Below are 20031 nucleotides of genomic sequence, written 5' to 3'. Positions count from 1 at the left end.
CTTAGTTGATTTTCCGATATTTGTTTTCTCCAATCATGAATGAAACTTGACTTATTAAGTAGCCACTGACCTTGACAAGTTTTGAATTCTGATCTACATAATACTGGTGCAGATTTGACTCCAGAGATGTGACTGCCTCCTCGCTCTCTTTATTGGATCGCAGCCGACGTTGGATTGACATATCATGTTCTTTCAAAACAGTGTTACAGCTAAAAGAAAAAAATTTTCTTTTAGCTTAAATTCCTCCTGGTCTTTAAACATCTTAAAATATTAGCTCTAAACCATAACTTCAATGATGAATATACAAGTAAACATAAAATAATTTGAAATTAAAATTGCATAAAAACTCTAGTCCTTGAAAAGATATTTGTTTTTCCGGGACTAAATGGCAAAACAATTTTCACGAAAAAATTAATAATTTTCAAAACTGTCCTCACGTTTCTGCCGTGGAATGTGATATTATTCGTTCCAGCCATGGAATCCACTTGGCACACCAAGTCTGTGAGGCATAGTCACTTGGAAACTAAGAATGCAAATCAAAATTTAAACATAATCTTAAATGCGTAAAAAATCATTTAAAACTGAAAACAACCGTGAATGTTTAGAGCACCAAATATTAAGTGATATAGCAATTAAATTACCAAGGAATTTTGACGAGAAAATGAAAATAATAAAGACTACACATACCTGTACAACAATTGTGGTGTATGTAAAGAGAGAATCCAAACACAATCGAAGAGATGAGCGCCTTTGGCTTAGGAACGCTGCCAGTTCAGTTTCCATCTGGTCACACTACCAAAATAAATAAATCCATTAGCTTAATAAGTGTTATGAGGCAAAAAGGACACCCCGAATGACAAAATTATTTGAAGCATCTCGGGCCTGAATCATATACCGTAACATGAAAATATATATTTATTTTTTGCCAATTTCACTCTTTTCTGCTAAGAAAATTACGATCTTATTCGTGATGAAGGTCCCAACATATTTCCAAAAAATATACAAAGAATAACCATAAACTAAACATGCCATTCTCGGTAATTGTTATGATTAATACATGATTAGTGATGATTAGACAATGTTGTATTCAAGCTAAAAATCGGGAAAAGACGGAATTTGAAACGTAGAAAGACTACCTGAGCAATGACATTTGCTTGTCCGGCACTTCGCAAGAAGCTAACGACAGGTTCGTAAAACGGTTTTCCTTCGAAACAAAGAGGAACGATGAAAGCAAAAGACAATTGCAAGACTTTGTTTAACATGCAAGCAGCACAGCAAAAATCGACATTATTATTAATAGCCTTGTTATTACAGAAGAAAAGTCAGAAATGAAAAGAAGTCAGGTATAAAAGACTGAAATAAAAAACCACTTGAATTACCAATGTCCACCGGCTTGCGAATTTCGCTATAAATATCGTGAATGGTGTTGTCTCTCACTTTGTCAAATCCAGCCTACAAAATAACATCTCAATATGGAAGTGGGCAACTCATCGGCATGTTTTAGCACCTTAATAGAAACTGTCAAATCCTCCGGAGCTGTGTGTTACAAGAAATGAACGCGCTCGTTATAAAATGTCAATTTATATGAACGCATAGGTACGTCTAAATACAAAACTATAGCAACTTTGGTTTTTTGCTTGAATCGTTTAACTGGTCTACAAAAAATCAGCTAGAAATGACAAACCTTGTCCTCTCCAATGAACTGCTTACACTCTTCTGTTTTATTTTGTATTTTGAGCTTGTTGTCCTTCAAATTATTGACAAGCTTTTCTTGTCTGTCATACCTATGAAGTCAATATTTAAGGAGCTATTTATTTACAGACACAATCTCATTGAAAGTATTCTATTAAATCACATTTACCGTGTTGACATATATCACATATACTGATATAAAAAATGAAACGATTTGTTTAAAAAGGGTTTTCAAGCAATAAACAAAGGTTAACAAAAAAGACCAAATAAACAAAGATACCGACCTTGCCTGTAGTGAATGCAGCGGGTGGTCTGCTCTCCCAATAGCGGCCATTAGTACGTTATATTGGTGCTGAATATCCAGTCGGTCCTTTTGAATATTTCGCTGTTGGTTTAATGTTCCACAGTAAACACTAAGGGCTCCTTCAAGCTTCTGCAATACTGCCAGCAAGTCGTCCCTAGCAACAGATAACCATGAAAATATTTTCAAGCCAATTTTGATTTTACTTGATATAATGAGAACATTTTAAGTGACACAATCAGAATTATGTTGTTGAAGTGTCGCGTTTCGTACCTGTTAGACGTCAAAGATACTCTCATTTCTGCCGTTCTGGTTGCCAATAACGTTTGAGTAATACTTCTTTCCATTTCTTTCTTGCTATATTTGCTAGCATCTACCCCAGCTGCTCGGCCTCCGAAAAAAGCACCAGCAAAGGCAGCATCGTTGGCAGTGGTCCAGTCCACCAATGGATCATAAACGAATGCCTCCAATAGGGTAAGAAGTGTTTCTCTTCCTTGGCGAAGAATTTGCATCACCCTCTCGCATGAAATTCGAAACAGTCCCTAAACGTGGAGTACAGAATTTAAGGAACCATTCAATAATTGCAAACAGATAAACACTGTTTTGCAAATCACAGACGATGTCCTTCAATTCAAGATAAAAATAGCATGCAAAATGCCATTATTTTTTTAACAATGTGCAAACTTTGATTAGAAAATGAAGCTTGAAATGTTTACTGGACAACAAATGTGGAAATGAAGGTTATTCTAAAAATCTGACCTCAACACCTGAAATGCCAAGTGCTGCCTCGATGTTTCTCGTCATTCTGAATGGGACCTTTTCAGACACTCTAAGCGCTTTCCCTTTTTCAAAACAAACGTTGTAATCGATATGAACAACCTAAAAATAAGAATAATTCAAAATAAGATAAAAGGCTGAGATCAATAAACATGCTTATGGTACAAAAAGATGAATCGATTTAAGCACATTGCAAAATGAAAACAAAGCCGTGCAGTAGCACTAGTCATTAAACTTTACAGCTAAACTTCGCTGTGCGAAAATGCATCACGTATGACATAAATTTTTGCGAAACGTGGGCTGTGTTCTGCTTTGTTGAATTGTAAACGCTGATAGCAACATTGGACTGCTCTTGAGATGCCTTCATACTCTCTCCTACGTCCTGTTCCAAAATGAAACGTAAATAGCCATACCTCGCCTGTTGAGAAATCCACAAGGATGTTGTCAAGATGCCTGTCCCCAAGACCAATCACGTACCCAATCATCGACATCACAGCCACGGAACGACAATACTTTTTCGTTGCTTTCCACCAATCAGCGGCTGTTGTCGAAGAGCACCAAAGCTCCCTGTCAAACAAAATTTAAAAAAAAATAGAAGGTACTTCCGAAACCTGCCAAGTTAGTTGACATAAAAATAAGCTGTCTTTCAATAGAAGATGGAACAGGTTAATCGCAGCAAAGGGGCTTATAATACAGTTCCCAAACCGCATCACAAGGTGAATCACATTCTAGAATTGATTTACGAATCCAGACAATAATAAATTGTATCATCAATAAAAAACTGAGGATAACAATCATTCTAAAACCAGAAAATTGGCGATGAAACGTACTTGGCCAACAAATCACACGGAGTTTCATCTGAAAGCTCATGATAAACTTTCTTTAAAATCGCCAACGGCCAGTCTTTCCTTGAATTCGCGGAATCATGTATACCCTTAAAAGCAAAAATAAGCAATTTTGTTTAGAACGTCTAAATATATGTGGTCACTTCTACATTGCTTATTTACTATCTTTAAATAACGGAAACACAAAATATTTTGGAAAAATTACATCCTACCAAGTAAAAAATTTATGACACTAACAAAAAGTTTCAATAAACATATGCCATAACATTTTGAAATACATTATCTTTAAAAATCTGATATCAGTTAATTCTACATTTTGGCCTTCATCCTAAATCCTCAATATCTCATTATTTGTTATCTGACTTTTGAATAAAGAATTCCTGCAAATCTGAATACCTTTTCTTTCAGCAATGGCGATATCTTGTTATAGAATAGCTCGCTTGGCCGTAAAGGGGCTGTAGGCACGATATGAGCAGTCTTTTCCGCCTAGAGGAAATTAAGTAGACTTTCATACATATTCAGAAAGGAGCAACAACTAGAAAACGAATATAAAGATCCATTCAAGTAGACGTTTTCTTGCAAAACGAACATAAATCTATTTTTGCTTAAGGTTAACTCGTTAGACAGAACAAAAAATTGCACTCAAAGGAAGGTATTTAAAAACATCGTTGAAAATGCGCCGTTTTTGAAAAGGCCTCATTCAAGAAACGATCATTTTGTAACGGAAATACCAAAAACAGCAAATACGGAAAACGCTTTCACAAAATCAATTGTCAACCATGGCAGAAAAGAAAGGATGGCAAATAGTATGCATTGTGAACTGGAGGCTAATGCGGAATGGCCGCTGGGTAGCCTCTCTCAGTAAATCTTTTTCGCTTTGTCGAAACAAGAAGAGTTTATTTATGTATGGTTAAAGAAATCGGATAGAGGAAAACGGTGCAAAAAGTTGCAGATAACTTAGGTAAGACACTTGTTTAGAAGTAAACGAAAACACACTAGGGGGAACGATTATTTAAAGCGCAATAAAAGCAAAATTAAAATATGTAAATAAAAACCAACCTGAGAGACCTTGGCTATATTCTGAGTGGCAGCATCTCTCTGTTGCCATCGTTTGTAAAGAGTGAATATCGGGGTAGAGCCGTCAACCCACTGAATAAGACCAGATCTGGAGCCCAATGGTGTCACGGAATACCTTCGTGCGACAAAACGTTTGATGGAAGACCTACAATATCCAATATAATGTATATTCAGTGACTATAGAGCAACAACTAAAGCAACAATTTCGCCTTGTTTACGCCGGGAACATGGAAGATTAAATTTTCAAATATCTTATTATAATTGATAAACTTTAACCCTTACATAAGTAACACCTTAACATAACATAGCTAAACGTCTCATAGGCAAGGAAAAGCGCAAAAGCAGTTAGAAAGGTCTTCAAATGAGGATGAAGAATAAGTTAGTGACGACATAATACAATATCTTAAAAGCAAAACATTTATCCATACTTCTCATCCTTTGCAAACATATGATTGCAAATCTCTAAGAACTGAGTAATCCTTTCGTCGAGGTGAAGATCCTCCAACCCTTTAAACAGATACGTATATCTGGAAGGAAAACCTTGTCTTAGCACGGAGCTCTAAACGAAATTACGATGCAACTATAAAGAGAGTTTAAGTATAGAAACAGAACTTTCATACAAAATAACTTTCAAAAATATAATGAATAGTCAAATACGCAGTCCTTCTGCGAACAATAATTGTGCAATCTAAAAAGATCTTGCAAAAAACAAAAAGGATTTGACACTGACCTATGCCCATCTGATCCAATCATGGCTAACTTCTTCGGTTTTGTCTTTGTTGGCAAGATCACCACTTCGTCGGCAAACGACTCAAGAATCAAAACCTATTAATATTTGCAAGACAGTTATAAATTGTTCGCCTACCTACAGAGCAAATTCATTCAAATGATTATAATAAGTTAACTGACAAGAGACCGACAAAATGATGAAGAGTAGTAACAAGCAAAACGCAGGATGATAAGGAGGTATGATCGCCAAACACTGACCTGGTTTCCACTGAAGTCAAACCCTGGCAATGGCATATGTTGAAACTTTCCCTTAGCAAGAATTGGGCTTATCTCTTCCATTGATAACGTATTCATGGACCTCCGGTTAGTTCTTGCATGCAGGGCAGCGTGCAGCTGTAAGAAATAGTTTACCCGTTCTCTCAGAAGCTTACAGTCATGGGGAATTGATAAATCAAATAAAAAAAGAAATCACTGCGAAGAACATCTTAAATGAATACAAATGAACAGAGTCCGGTTGGTACTTCAAAATTCAGCAACAGGACATGAAAAGTAGATTCTTTTTGCAACTAAAGAATCTCTCACCTGTTTCAATGGTTCCCAGTTCTTCTGTGGGTCGGAGGGGTCAATAGGCATTTTCAGCTTCTCAATGACCTTATGCACAGTATGACCAAAGCTTTTTTGGAAGCTTTCTTCGTGCTTGGTTTCCGGTTCTTGACTAGTGATTTTTTCAAGACGTTCCAGAGAGAAGACAAGCTAGTTAGAATAAACCAATAATTAAAAACAAAAAATGAAATGAGTCTTAACAAACAATTTCATTGTGATCAATAATAGATTCAACAGCCTGTATGGAAATATATTCATTCTGAGAATACCATATAATTTATATTTTAACATTTAACAATGCTAAACGTTAACAAAGAATGGAAAATAGCGTTATTGTCAAACGGCCGACGACATAATCAAACCACATAGAGATTTTCCGCTCTAACGACATTCTTCTGGCTGTTACAAATGACCCAAAATCTTAGCCAAAAAACAATGGAACCCTTGAGGACGACAAATTTCTTCCCGAGTCTCAAACCAACCCTCACCCGGGCTTGGTTAGAAGCATAGGAAAACAACAACAACATAAATGCAACAACAACTTACAGGTTTCATGAGGGCCGTGTACTTTTCTTTGATCAAAGCAGTCTTCTGTGGTGCAGACAACGTCTGGTTTTCATTAACACGATGGATTTCTTCTTTCAACTGCTGAATTCGCCTAGAATTTAATGAAATTATTCTCTTTATGGTACTCTCTCAATGATACAAACTTTACTTCGGCAAACTGATGCGAGCAGTCACTTTCGATGCTTTCGAAAATATTTGAAACAAGCGTCAGTGTTCACACAAGACTGTGTTCACTTCAAGCCATTGCACATCAACGTGGTATGTAGTACTATTGGCATCCCTTTAAATGTCACTGTGAGAAATGAAAACGAAGCTACCTTTATGAAACAGAACATCCAGACCCTAGCCGAAATGGATTCTTGTGCTCAAATATCAGCTCAAATATGATTCGATATGGTTTCATAACACATTCAAAGCGGAGTGACCTGACGCCATTAAAACGACAAAGAGCATATCAGCTCTAGGTGAAAGTATATCAACCGAACATCTATCCGATAACAAAATTGATCCGATACGAAAAGAATTTGGTAACGTATGGAAATGCTTTAGTGTTCACACACAAAGGCGTTTATGATATAAAGGTGCGTGAAACAAGAACTTCATTGCAGAATACCTTTGTGCTTCGTGATTGAGTTGCATTAATGAACCAATCCAAAGTTCGTCCCAAAGTAGAGTAATTCGCCTTAATTCCTTTACAACTGTTTTTACTTCACTGACGAGGCAAGGGTTATCGCTAGACAAAGAGTCCAATATTGTGTGTAATGAGCTCTGAAAGATTTTGTCGTTCACTCCTTCTTGCTGCATATCATCTTGGCTATTTCCTTCTTCATTTTCACCCTCAGCCGCGTCATCTTGAGGTTGATCACAGTACTCCGATGTGTCCATCAGCTTATAGCCTTTCAAAATTCCTGAAATTGGTTTTGTACAAAAATACTTTATGTTATAAACTGTTGTAACAGAATGGAAAATATAAACCCTGAAAACGTAGCTACTGCCCTTTGAGTTGTGGCCGACCTTAATTTGCATAGCACTAAAATCAGTGTTCTTACATTGATGAAATGAAAAGTCTACAACATAACTATTTATGGGGTTCTCTATTTGCAAGGAATACATTTTCAAGCAGTCGCCTCATTCTTATATCAGTTTCGAGTATCTAAAATGCAATTTTAGGGAAACGTTCCTAAAGTTAACACATAACACATGGCAAATAGAGATGAACGTTTGATGATAGAGATGAAGGTGAGAATACAAACCAGCGGCAGATGTTTTGCTTAGCTGAGCAGGGATGACGTCACTGCAACCAACCACGGTTGGGTAGACTATGAGATGAGGAAAGTCTTTTGCGATGCGACATAGCAAGCTTGCCACACTCGTTTGAACGTATATTTCAGGGTGGTTTAGACGAGCAAACAGTTGCGGAATGATCCCTGCAACAAAACAACACCAAAACAACATTAAAAATGAACAGATAAATTTGGGAACATGTTGTATTTTCCAGATTCTCAAGTAATCAGAATGTTACTTAGTTATTCACCAACAACAACAAAACTGAAAACTGAAATTTACGGATTTCAGGCCTTCAATAACAAAATCCGGCGCTTTATCAGTCGCTGAGTTTATTTACTGAAATGCAAGGACTCAGTGGTTTCGATCCGAGTAAATCTTAATTGCATTATAAAGTAGATCATGTGAACCAAGGTCTGACTACCTTTCCATGGTTTTGTTGGAGTCTGACCCAGCTGGGCTTCAAGCTCCTGTTTCAGCTCTCCTGAATATTTCACCAATAGTCTGAGAATCCTCAGAGTAGCCGTGATATGGCCATGCTCACTTCTATGTTCCTTGAGATTATCCAACTAAAAAAAGGCAATTCGAAAATAATAAATTAAACAGGAATTGATGATTCAAACTGCCATTGGAGAGTATTGATGGCTAAAGAGGTTTCGTAGAAAATTCATCTAATATGTCAATATCAATTGCAGTTTTGAAGTGAAGCTTTATGCAGATAATCAATACTCTTATTAACTATTGCAGAGAAAATAAAAAAAAAGTTTTCAATAAAATAAACATTTCTCATTTATTAATAAAAATCGCTGTATTTACCTGAGCATCTCCAAGTTTAAGATATGTGAAGTAGGCAGCGCTTGCTTGCTTATAATAAGAGAAAACGCGATCTACGATGCCACGCCAAATTGAGAGCAACGATGAAATCAGAGAAGGTTCTTGCATCAGGTTTGGACACGCCATTGTTAGTTGATACTTTGTCTTCTCCTCGTCATCTTCGGTTAGGTTCTGAAGCAAAGAAAATAAGCATCAATATCACAAAACAGCGGGAGATGGCACCATTCATGATGCTACAGAAAAGACTTGCTTTTGAATTCTGAATTCTTCCAAACTGGTAGGATGATCAGTTGCTGAAATATATGCTAAATGGTGTCCTGATAAGGGGAATTGGCGCATTATGTTTTGTACTTTAGAATTACCAACCTCATTCATGTATAAACGTAGCATAAACGTCTGATAATGTGCGAAGGTAAGCAGAAAGTAATATTAGCTAGAACTATAGCCAGATGAAAACTCTACATCTTTAAGCGACTATTTTGAAAAACCAAATGGCACCAGAAAAACGTAGAATGCCGAAAACAGGTTACTATGAGAAATATAGCGAAATGTAATGGAATGTCTAAGAAGCTGCTTTTATACAATTACAAATCAAATGGCTTGACGCAACTATCTATTGTGTGCCATAAAAGAACAAAGAAAATACAACATCGAAACTACGATGCAACATGATTTGTCTAATACCTCGGTGAGTTCTGTAGTTGATATATCCTCATCCGGAGAGATCAATTTACTTGAATGGGCTTTACTTAAGATTGACATTACTGATTCGATATCCTCGCGTTTCGTACCCTTTAAATAAAAACAGTTCATTCAAGCAGGAAAGTCAAACACACATTTTCAAAAAACTGCTTTTATACTTATCCACTGTGTGGTTTTTTATGAAAAATTTCATAAAAGAAAATCTGATAGATCACGAAGGCAATTCTATAATATTTCATTATTATTTCATTTCATTATATTTGCGATATCTATGATCACTATTATAATGTCTTATCATATTAATTTTATAAATCAATCTATTTTTTAATTTCATGTAAACAAATTTTTGTTTTTTATTTTTGCTATTAATGCCAAAGCCATTTATTGAATCATTTAGCGCTAATTTGGATACCATAATGATACATCACTGTTTGAATAAATCACATCTTGCGAGTTTAAAGCTCGCGGACAACAGATCCAAGGGTCCGTGGTTCGAGTCCCTGACATGACCAAACTTTCACCCAGAGTGAGGAGAGTCGCCAGCTCTATGTAATTCAAGGCGTAGGAATTATGAGGTGTGGTCACATCGAGAGGAAGGACCAGGACAGTGCTCGATAAGCATAGTTTCTCACTGTCCTTAAAACTACCTTCGGAGGCTAGGCTGGGTAGAAACAGATACAAAAAATGGTTCTAGAAATCAATAATGAGAAACTCCCAGCACCAAAACATTAGAAATTTTAAGAACCTTCTTAACAACAAAAACTATACATATTCGGTACCGTATTTATCCATATATGCCTTTGGTAATTAAAAGGGTGAATCTGTGATTTTATAAAGAGAACGAATCTATAAACAATACCTCCGGTAAAATTTTGGTGATTTTATCTTTCTCCTCCTCGAGCAATTCAATTTTTCCATTCCGGCTGGAAAAGGAAAAGAACAAATGAATTTGTGAATACGTTTCATGAAGCAGAAACTTTAATTTCTAACCCATCTACACACTAAGTATCAATTTTCACACGATTATCTTATAAATGGCTTTGAAAAAAGCAAACATTTAGTAAACTAAAGCTTTTCGTCTGACACTCTTCAGAGTTTAAAACGTCAGAACATAGATCGAAAACTCTACGCTAAGAAATATATATACCCAGTTGTGGATCGAAATAGGCCAATCAGAAACATGAGCACATGACTGTAAAGGTTGACCAATCAGTGCCGCTTGCTTATTAGAATGTTACCAATGGAGTCCTAAGGTGAAAACGAACTCCTTTTGTCTACACAGTAGCGGTTTTTTCGTGCTTATGTAGATAGATTCTAAAACTGCTAGGTGGAACGACGATCGGGCTTTACCAATAATCCAAAACATGTCGCCATTATAGTTTTTTGCACAATCTGGGTTTTCTAGTAAATGCTGCCCGATAGCAGAATCGCAGGTTTTAGTAGTAATTTTGGATTTGCAAGACCGAGACCGATTATCTTACTTGGCTTACAAAAGCGTGTATATATTAAAAGCGTGTATATATCCAAAGCGTGTATCAAATCTACTTTTATAAAGCGTGTACCGAACTGTTGTTTGATGATCGAATTTAGCGTGAAACTCGGAGTAGCAACTTAGAACCGTCCTGTTCTATACACCAAAAGCGTGTACAGCTCTGCCTATACGGCATAGAGCACTTTCTGACAGACCGGTAAACAGACCGGTAAACAGACCGGTAAACAGACCGATAAATTTTATTATCTTCATACCGAGATAAATAAAGATAAGCATGTGTATGTGTGTTATTAAAAAAGGCTGTGCTTGCCTTGCTTGCTCCACTGCCTTCCTGCCCCACTTGTAGCACCACTCGGCGTACGCATACCATGTTTTGTCAAGAGATGGACAACGATGGGTAGAAAAATGCAGCAGCTGGCCACAAATCTTGTCACATTCTGGCAACGAAATAACAGAAAAGCTCACATTTTGCAGAAGTTTTACTGAAAGGCCACCAGTCTTCACAATAATCTTCAGTATCTCTTTGATTTTAGCCCCGATAAGCACAGGATCATCAACTTCATTTGGCAGTGAGTTAAGCAGTTTAGGTTCTGCAAGCAGCCAGCGGGAGAGCGTCAATAGCGAACTAGCTGAAACCTCTGATAATCTACAGGCGCCTGTCGTTTTCTGCACAGATAAATGATGCCTTTCAGCCAAAATTATACTTGAGCACAAGGTGTCAGCGGCATCAGAGCTTTGACCGAGAACTCGCTTCAGTTTAGCAGATTCCCTGAGAATCTCAACAGCTGACAAGGGGTCTGAGACTTTTCCTGAATGAGCAGAAGTTGAAAGTTGTCTCAACCTTATTTGTGCATTGCCGATGTTATGCAGCTTGCTATCAGAGTGACCTTTACCTTCAGACAACAACAGCTGTTTAGCAAGCAAGGCCTCTGCCAACTTCACATTTCCTTGCTTTCTAGCCAGCTTCGCAGAATAAACCTGCAACGACGATATTCCAGAAACCTCACTGAGTGCATTTGACGATTGAGCCACCCAACCTTTCTTGTTTGCAGAGTGATGGAACTGAAGATATGATGCAGACTGCAGAGCCTCGTTGAGAACACCGGCATCTGTCTTACTGTGGTCTAAACATCTCTGGATATTCGAAATCTTCACCGTAAAACTTTCATTGTCCTGCAGATTTTGGAGAAACATTTTGACGTCAATATGTTAAGCATCCCTTAAAAGATCTGCATTAGCATACATTACAACATCAGTGTTTTATTAATAATCAACGAAAGATCTTTCTGCACAGCTATTGACACACAAGATGAAAACGACTTGAAGCTAAAATGGTAAAACATAAAACATCATAACACCATTGCATGACTAGATCTTGCCAGATAAATGCCATGTACATATAAGTCAAACTCAATGCTAGCAAAGAAGTTGCCTCTGCATACTTGATCGTTTGACAATGCAAAGAATGTATCGTGGATCGTAGATAAAGTTCTCAATTGCATAGTGATCAGTGCAGATTCATTTGGAACACCGCAAAGGAATAAGTCGCGAACTAGCGTCATTAAAGTATCCTTGGCGCGTGTAAGAAGCTCTTCTAGTGTTTCCCTGCAAAACAGACAAACCAAGCTTTAAGAATACAAATCATAAACAAAGATTAAAGATGCACACTAAATAAGCGTCAAATTCAATTACGTCCAAAAAGCTTAAAAAGGGATGATGGGTATTATGTTAGAAGTATTGCTTATTTTGAGTACACATCACAAGCCCAATTTGACAAAAGAAAGAAAACAAAGGTGTTGTAAAATAAGTAGAAGATAGGATAAGCAAATTCATGTGAATATGATAAAAATGGGGTGAGATGTGAAACAGTAAAATAACAAATAAATTCTTTAATTGATCTAGACAACAAATTCAAAGTGGCTATATCAAAATTCATTTGGTACTTGCGCAAGCTAGGTTATTGAAATAAAACGCTGCTTTTCATTTCAGTTTTTGGCTATTCAGTTGTTTTAAACGGATATTGGAAGGAATTAATTTCAGAGCAAAATGCAATGCATTTATAAGAAAGTTAAGAATATCTCCCTATATTAAAGAGATTTTAAGAATTTTGCAAAGGAAGAGCATTGCAATACTAACCATGATGTGCTATGCAAACTATCGCTTCTTCTTCCTTTCAATGTGTTTAGTCCTGATGACCAATATAGTGTCAATGCTTGTAGAAGGTACAGTTTACTCTGCATCATCAGTTCACGGGCTTTCCATGAGCCTACCCCCAATCTTAACACGCTCTTGCTATCATTTTCCTTCTTGGAGGCAACACTGTGATCCTTCTCTTCGTGAACAGTCCCCAATACAGGAAATTGCTCCTGCAACACATTGGATATGGTTGCACCTGGTATCAGCTCAAGCTGCTCTCTAACGCCTGGGAAGTCATTATCATCAAACTTGGCCATGGCTCTAAAAAGAAGGTTTGTCATGAAGCAGCGATGCTGAGTTGATATCTAGGTTAAAACTATCACGTGTCACTAAGATTTACACGTCTTCCTGAAAAGCATTAGCATTAAATATTACATAATCTCAGGCAATTACAAGCAGTTTTAGATGATTCCAGGTATGACACTTACTTAACATAATTCAGATCGACTTTCGCTGACAAGCCCTGTACGTTGTGTAGCTTCTGATTCATTTCGTAGAGGTGCTGGCACCAATTTTGGACTGAGCTCCAATCGCCAAGCTTCATGTAGCAATCCAGGACCTGAAAACACGAATGATAACTTAGACTTAACTTTACAAAAAATGCAGCAGTCACCCTTGACAGTTTTGTTGATATCTAACTACTCAAATCGAAAAGATTGCTTCTGTCAACAAAACCCTTGTCACTAATATCCATGGCCATATATTTAGGAATGATCTAATCGAGTTTAAACTCTTTAAATTAAAGTTTGCGTCTGGCATGAGCATAAAGTGCGGGCCTACCTCATTTGAAAGGGAATTAGTGACTTGTGCATCTGAATGGATTACAGGCTCTTTAGTCAGGACTGTCAGTTTTTTCTTTTGTCTTTGGTCTTCGACGTGTTCAAGGAGTTGTCTATCGGGAGACAGATATTTCTCCAATCCACTCTTCAACTGTTCACTGGCATTCTCTAAACTATCAAACAAGAAGCGCGACAAATCGTTAGTTGGTTTTTAGAACCTAAAATTAGTCTTTTTTCTTCTTCTCATTTAACCAAAACAAAGAGCATGATAAGTTCCAACTGAATGTAGTTAAGTACAAATAAATTATACAGAGATAGTTCATAATCGCAACTACAATTTTTGGGAAATATTGTTCCTTACCATCCTTTCGATTTTGAGACAAAGCCTTGAAGCCAGAAGAAGTTTCGTCCAGCAACATTTTTACACCATTCAAGCAGACCACTTACAGATTCCCAAGACTGTGCTTGACAAAGGCAGCTCGCAACAACAACAACAGCTCTCTCAAATTCGGCACCCTAGAACAGAAATTGTATATCGAATTATTTGTTTGAATTCAAAGCATCAAAAAGTGAGGCAGTAATTTCATCTTTGCCCAGTACCAAGTAAATCTGCCGGGTATTTTTCATTCTTAATGACGTAACTTAATATGGGAATACGGGAATACAAAAGGCGCTATGACATTAAAGAAAGGGAAATTCGCCCAGACCGATGTAGAACTTACGTGCACACATCCGCTGTCTTTAAGCGATTTTAGCCATGAAAAGCCATATCTGATCGCAGTTGCTGGACAGCCAACCATTGCAGCCACGTGACATGCAGGTTCACGAATTCTCATCAACCACTCCTGACATGTTGTCTTATTCGTTCGAAAAAAAGTTCTAACAGCCTTAAGAAAAAGAAACATTTTGGTATTAGCAGTTAGAGAATTGAAAACATCTTCTAATGAATCGACTCTCGGGAGATTTTATCACGAATGATATACAAAGCTCTAAAGCAAATGAAATAAGCTTTGGGTACAACTAATTGAAAATAGCGAGAAACTTACACGCATGGGCTGGGGCAGCGATACCGCACATCCTTCAAATGCATTGTACATCTGTTTTTCCAAACTTTCTAAAAACTGGAGCAATAATAGCGACTGGCGCAGTTTTCGGTCATGCGTAGTGTTTGAAGCTGTTAAAAAAATTAGAATGTGGCTTGGTTTTCTTGTCAGTAAAAAAGGTAAAAAATAAATCACGTTTTGCAAGAATAACATACATAAGTTGTATACAATAAAAAGCTTTATTTGCACACATTATGTTTCTGCATCAAAAGAACTGAAAATTGATTATGACCGACACATACCTCGGTTTGAGCCTGCCATTTTCTCCCCGTTACTTGCAGACAGACGTGACATGTCACCCTGCAGACTTTGTTCCAAATCTTTAAGCACTCCTTGAGAAACAGGAAAATGTGTAGCTACAAATAGCCTTAATATATCACACACAAACTACAAATACTGTAGAATGTGTTATGCTCTTTTAAGACGAGATCTGTTGATTGTGACTCCGCTGCTAGAGTTGGTGATGATCAATGGTGATAACTCTCCATTAACGATAATCGAAAAATGTAAAACTGGCACACTTTTTAAAAAATTCAAACAATTATGTACCACTTCTGGCAAAATGGAAAATAAATAGAGAAATAACGCTAACAATGAAAACCACTATAAAAGCAAAGGTAAATTATACCTTCAATGGCATTAAAGGTTTCCATTGCCTTTCCTAATGGGGTCTTTAGCCTTGCTAAAAGGCAAAACTGAGCCGCTTCCCAAGTGGCCCAAAACCAAAGCAATTCCCCGGAGCAATTCACCTGAAATTAGTAAAAACACTTTTAAGTGACGAGAAATGCTTGTTTTTGATTGATGAAGCCAGGGGCTGGAAAGTTGTGCACTGTCAGTGAAACTTATCTGAGAAAAACTTACGTTTAGTGGGAGACTGGAATCGTGTAACAAACAAAGCCTCTGCATGCAATTCATGTCACCCATTGCAGGCGGTGTTATCTTCCCGAGTCTTTGGCAGGCAAAGTAGATGTCTTGAATCCAGGTGGCCTCATTTCTGGACGAAAGAGATAAAACGTGAAAAAAGTCACAATCTAAATAGGTAACGATCGCCAAACAAGGACGGGAGACCAGCCTCCAAAACAAAAATACTAGAAGTGCCTAGTAAAAGATGATGGTACGGAGGCGTACTTAATCAAAAAGGGGTTTTTGGCCATAAATCCTAGAGGATGATCATGAACAAGTGACACTTACTTTGAGTGGAGACCTTGCAAAATGTGGCCCATGATCACTTTGAAGTTGTGAGACCGCAGAGTGCCTGTAGCAGTCCTCATCATGTGACACTTCTTAGCCAACCAAATGTCTTCTCTGCACGTGACTTCCTTGAAGTGACCTTCACTTGCATGTCTGATACAACTAAGCGATTGAGAAGCAGCCACCCTTTGAAAAGAGGATGAAAATTGAGGATAAAAAAAGAGGCATCAAACATAATTACATTAACTGCAGCGACATGTAGTGCAAGAACGTTCATTATTATGTTCGAATCAAATGGGAAAATGTAGATAAACATCTAGTTTCATTTTCAATCCCAAATATCTAGTTTCATCTTCAATCCCGACTTCTAAAATGATCTCCAGCTCTTCTTATTGAACGAGAGGTTCCTTCCGGCAAATGTTTAAAAAATGCAGATTATTTCAAAGGCAGATGACCCGCTAACACAAGACATCCCTTCGATTTCTCTCTCCCAGCTATGACATGCGAATCGAACTATAATGCAGTTTCATTGGCTCCCTTTCGGGTGCTACAAGAGTTTGCCCAATTTACTCTCCCATAAACATAACCATATGAAGACAGCTAGCTTGTGAATACCATTGACCAATAACTATGGGGCGCCAAATGGGCCAAAATTTCAAGACGGGACAGAATCTTGTGAAGACCCTAAAATATCATCAAGAGTTGGATATATAATCAAGATTAGAATATATCTCTCTTTACAACAAAAATTCTTCACAAGATAGCATATATTCATTTTTTCATGACATTTCTAGTATCTTTACCAGAATATTTGCACAACTTCTTGATGAGATTTTCGCTGATCGCTTGATGAGATTTTCAAACTGAATTTTGTCCCAACCGGCATGGTCCGCAAATTGTGAGCCCGCAACATGCAAACGAGGCCTTTACTCAAACGAAACCCAAATATGGCGTTGGTGTTGCCAGAGATCGTGGGTGCGATGCAATCTGGTGGGTTTTTGTTTGAAGACCTGAAAAGGTTTCGTTTCTGTAACCAGTGGCGGATTTAAGGGGGGGCAACTAGGGGCAGTTGCCCCTCCCTCAATGAGTTGAAGCAAGTCTGGCGCCCTTTTTTTGGAAATTGTGCGCCCCTTTAGAAGAATGAGAATCAGATGAAAAAGGTTCTTGGACCGGTAGGTTAATTTGCTTCAAGGAGTGCCTCAAAGTCATGCTGTTTTTTCTGAAAAGGTATCTGAAATTGTTGTATACAGCGTACTCTCGTAACCAATTTTTGAATATTTTTCAGCGCCTCCACTACCAACTGCCCTTCCTTCAAATTTGCTCTGGATCCACCCCTGTCTGTAACGACGATTTAACGTTTGATTTACTGCAAGTTAAAATGCACATAGCAAAAGTGGTACATGTTCTCTAATTTAGTTACAGACATCAACTTTTTCAACTTGTGACAAGCAGATGGTTCTAATACTGACAAACACAAGTTCGAGTTGTTTTATGAATACTAAAATCCCAATTCATCAGCATTTCAAAATTTCAAAGAAAATGTTGTTTAGATCAAGAAAGGAAAGCAGCGTTTCATAAAGGGTGGTCCTTAAAAATTTTCTAGTAGCCAGAAAAATGTGTGTGCAGCCCTATGTTTTTGTGTGCATTAGATAAGCCTCTGAAAAAATCTCGTGTGTGCATATGCCACACTCTGCAGACTGTTCTGGCACCAAGTTCTTCATCGTTTCCACATGGTTCATAGCTATACAAATGCCACAGAGGATCACGATGAACTCTTCGACTTTAGCTTGCAGTAAACCATACGTTAAATCGTCGTTACAGAAACGAAACCTTTTCAGGTCTTCAAACAAAAACGCACCATATTGCATCACACCCACGATCTCTGGCAACACCAACGCCATCTTTGGGTGTCGTTTGAGTAAAGGCCTCGTTTGCATGTTGCGGGCTCACAATTTTCGGACCATTCTGTGAACATGCCGATTGGGACAAAATTCGGTTTGAAAATCTCATCAAGCAATCAGCGAAAATCTCATCAAGAAGTTGTGCAAATATTCTGGTAAAGATACTAGGAATGTCATGAAGAAATGGATATATGCTATCTTGTCAAGAATTTTTGTTGTAAAGAGAGATATATCCAACTCTTGATGATATTTTGAAGTCTTCATAAGATTCTATCCCGTCTTAAAATTTTGGCCCATTTGGCACCCCATAAATAACCGATAATTTTGCAAATGTTCTGTGACTTTGTGAGAAAGCTTTTTCTGTTTCGAATGCTTATCAAAACACCGAATGATATCTATATCAAAATACAAAATTTTGTCTTAAACCTCTCAGAAATAAATCATTTTGCTGCAAAATATTTGTTTGAAAATTAAATGTCATTAAAATATGTGCCCAAAATTTCTTTCACTCAAAAATGTTTGATTGTTAATTCAATTACATGCAACTCACAGCGCACTGAACATTACGTCAACAAAAAAACTTCCCCACACTTGAATATTGTCGCAACAAAGAAATTCTAGTCACCTAACACATTCTAATGGAATACATTAGTATCATTTGAGTGTCTTTGTAATACGCTAAAGCAAACAGATGAAACTTTTACCCTGCAAGGACATCCACTGGAAACTTCAAAATGATCTTGAGAAACATGTCTTGTATTTCTGGCCTCGTGTCGTTGAGGTGAAAAAAGTTCTCGATCAACACCCTAGGCGCAAGAAGAGAAACAGATACCATGTCAAAGGGTTTTTACTAAAGAATTAATAAATAATAGCTGGAGGACACATCTTATACCATAAAAGGTTTCGCTAGATTATGTATCATGAGCAACCACATGATAAATCAATATTTTGATCTTCAAAAATTAAAGTAGACTTGCAGCGAATGACAACTTTGAAAATAGAATTACCACAACCTGAACTGATAAAAACAAGACACGGCAATAGGCCTACCTTGGCAAAGTGAATTCACACGTAGTTTCTCCACTGAGAAAGGCCTCAAGGCACATAGCAGACAGAAAAACCACTGACTTCTCCGCACTGAAAGCTACAAAACAAAGAAAAGAATCGCATATTCAGCGCTTAAAACTGTGCTTTTTCATGATACAAATTGACAAAGTTTTGAGATTTTTGCGTAACGATAAGGCCAAAATCGCCTGCCCGCTTCGAGCTAAGGTGAAGCAAAGAAATGGTCATATCCAACAGTAAACATCTTACAATAAATAAGAAAGAAACGAAACATTGACATAAATGCATTTTAAAATATTTTAATTTAGCACTTACAAGCATTTATCTGTGCATCAAACAAAGATGACAAATTTTCAAATGTCTTGAACTGATATGATGAAATCCCTTGAAGTGTTTTGACGATATCGGTTAGCCACAAGGTACAAACTTCCCTGCAATGTCATCAATGAACAGAACAATCATATGGACATATAAAATAACATTGTTGTTGATCGATAATATGAAAACAAAAATTGCCAAAATTATGACCAATTATGACTTTCTCGTACTAGAGCGTTACTCGCTTCAAAGGATCACAACATTTATTCTCCTGGCAACCCGACTGTATTGAAAGGAAAAACCTGCAAATGCATTTATCTATTTGTTGGCCTACAGTTCTCTTTATCTTTGGCGAAAAGAGTCAATCTTTTTTCTCCCATGGAAGGCTGCAAAACTAGATCTACACGTCATAGAATTAAAATAGAGGTTCATTGTGAAAGAGCCTTCGTGGCAGGAGAACGAAAATTATATACTGTTCTATGGCTTATGATACGCCTGTTCGAACCTAGGAACATTATTCAATCAGTCGCTATTAGGAACAAATTAAAAATGTGCTGAAGCGAAACGGTGGTTCT

The 20031-nt window shown here is 37.3% G+C and overlaps 1 protein-coding gene across 1 annotated transcript in view; it reads right to left on the bottom strand.

The window, feature by feature from the left end:
- The window catches only part of LOC135692111 (serine/threonine-protein kinase SMG1), a 43704-nt gene that overhangs the window by 12931 nt on the left and 10742 nt on the right, over positions 1-20031 (bottom strand). The window contains exons 20-58 of the mRNA XM_065210147.2: positions 19454-19569; positions 19124-19217; positions 18778-18879; positions 16173-16358; positions 15843-15975; positions 15610-15730; positions 15224-15313; positions 14925-15052; positions 14601-14765; positions 14240-14394; positions 13880-14051; positions 13528-13658; positions 13040-13360; positions 12346-12508; positions 11214-12076; positions 10271-10334; positions 9394-9501; positions 8692-8880; positions 8300-8444; positions 7845-8018; positions 7205-7499; positions 6571-6682; positions 6004-6174; positions 5680-5814; positions 5423-5517; positions 5121-5219; positions 4675-4837; positions 4012-4101; positions 3601-3704; positions 3184-3337; positions 2753-2872; positions 2267-2535; positions 1977-2150; positions 1685-1784; positions 1380-1452; positions 1137-1204; positions 688-792; positions 438-523; positions 71-209 (exon numbers count right to left, since the gene is read on the bottom strand). Of these exons, the coding sequence (XP_065066219.2) occupies positions 71-209; positions 438-523; positions 688-792; positions 1137-1204; positions 1380-1452; positions 1685-1784; positions 1977-2150; positions 2267-2535; positions 2753-2872; positions 3184-3337; positions 3601-3704; positions 4012-4101; positions 4675-4837; positions 5121-5219; positions 5423-5517; positions 5680-5814; positions 6004-6174; positions 6571-6682; positions 7205-7499; positions 7845-8018; positions 8300-8444; positions 8692-8880; positions 9394-9501; positions 10271-10334; positions 11214-12076; positions 12346-12508; positions 13040-13360; positions 13528-13658; positions 13880-14051; positions 14240-14394; positions 14601-14765; positions 14925-15052; positions 15224-15313; positions 15610-15730; positions 15843-15975; positions 16173-16358; positions 18778-18879; positions 19124-19217; positions 19454-19569 (6172 nt within the window). The remainder of the gene's footprint in view (positions 1-70; positions 210-437; positions 524-687; positions 793-1136; positions 1205-1379; positions 1453-1684; positions 1785-1976; positions 2151-2266; positions 2536-2752; positions 2873-3183; positions 3338-3600; positions 3705-4011; positions 4102-4674; positions 4838-5120; positions 5220-5422; positions 5518-5679; positions 5815-6003; positions 6175-6570; positions 6683-7204; positions 7500-7844; positions 8019-8299; positions 8445-8691; positions 8881-9393; positions 9502-10270; positions 10335-11213; positions 12077-12345; positions 12509-13039; positions 13361-13527; positions 13659-13879; positions 14052-14239; positions 14395-14600; positions 14766-14924; positions 15053-15223; positions 15314-15609; positions 15731-15842; positions 15976-16172; positions 16359-18777; positions 18880-19123; positions 19218-19453; positions 19570-20031) is intronic.

This window comes from Rhopilema esculentum, chromosome 13, assembly GCF_057945365.1.
Source record: "Rhopilema esculentum isolate cy_ngs chromosome 13, ASM5794536v1, whole genome shotgun sequence".
NCBI classification, from domain to species: domain Eukaryota; kingdom Metazoa; phylum Cnidaria; class Scyphozoa; order Rhizostomeae; family Rhizostomatidae; genus Rhopilema; species Rhopilema esculentum.
The sequence above is the reverse complement of the archived record's forward strand: the minus strand, read 5'-3'. Positions and strand labels throughout refer to the sequence as shown.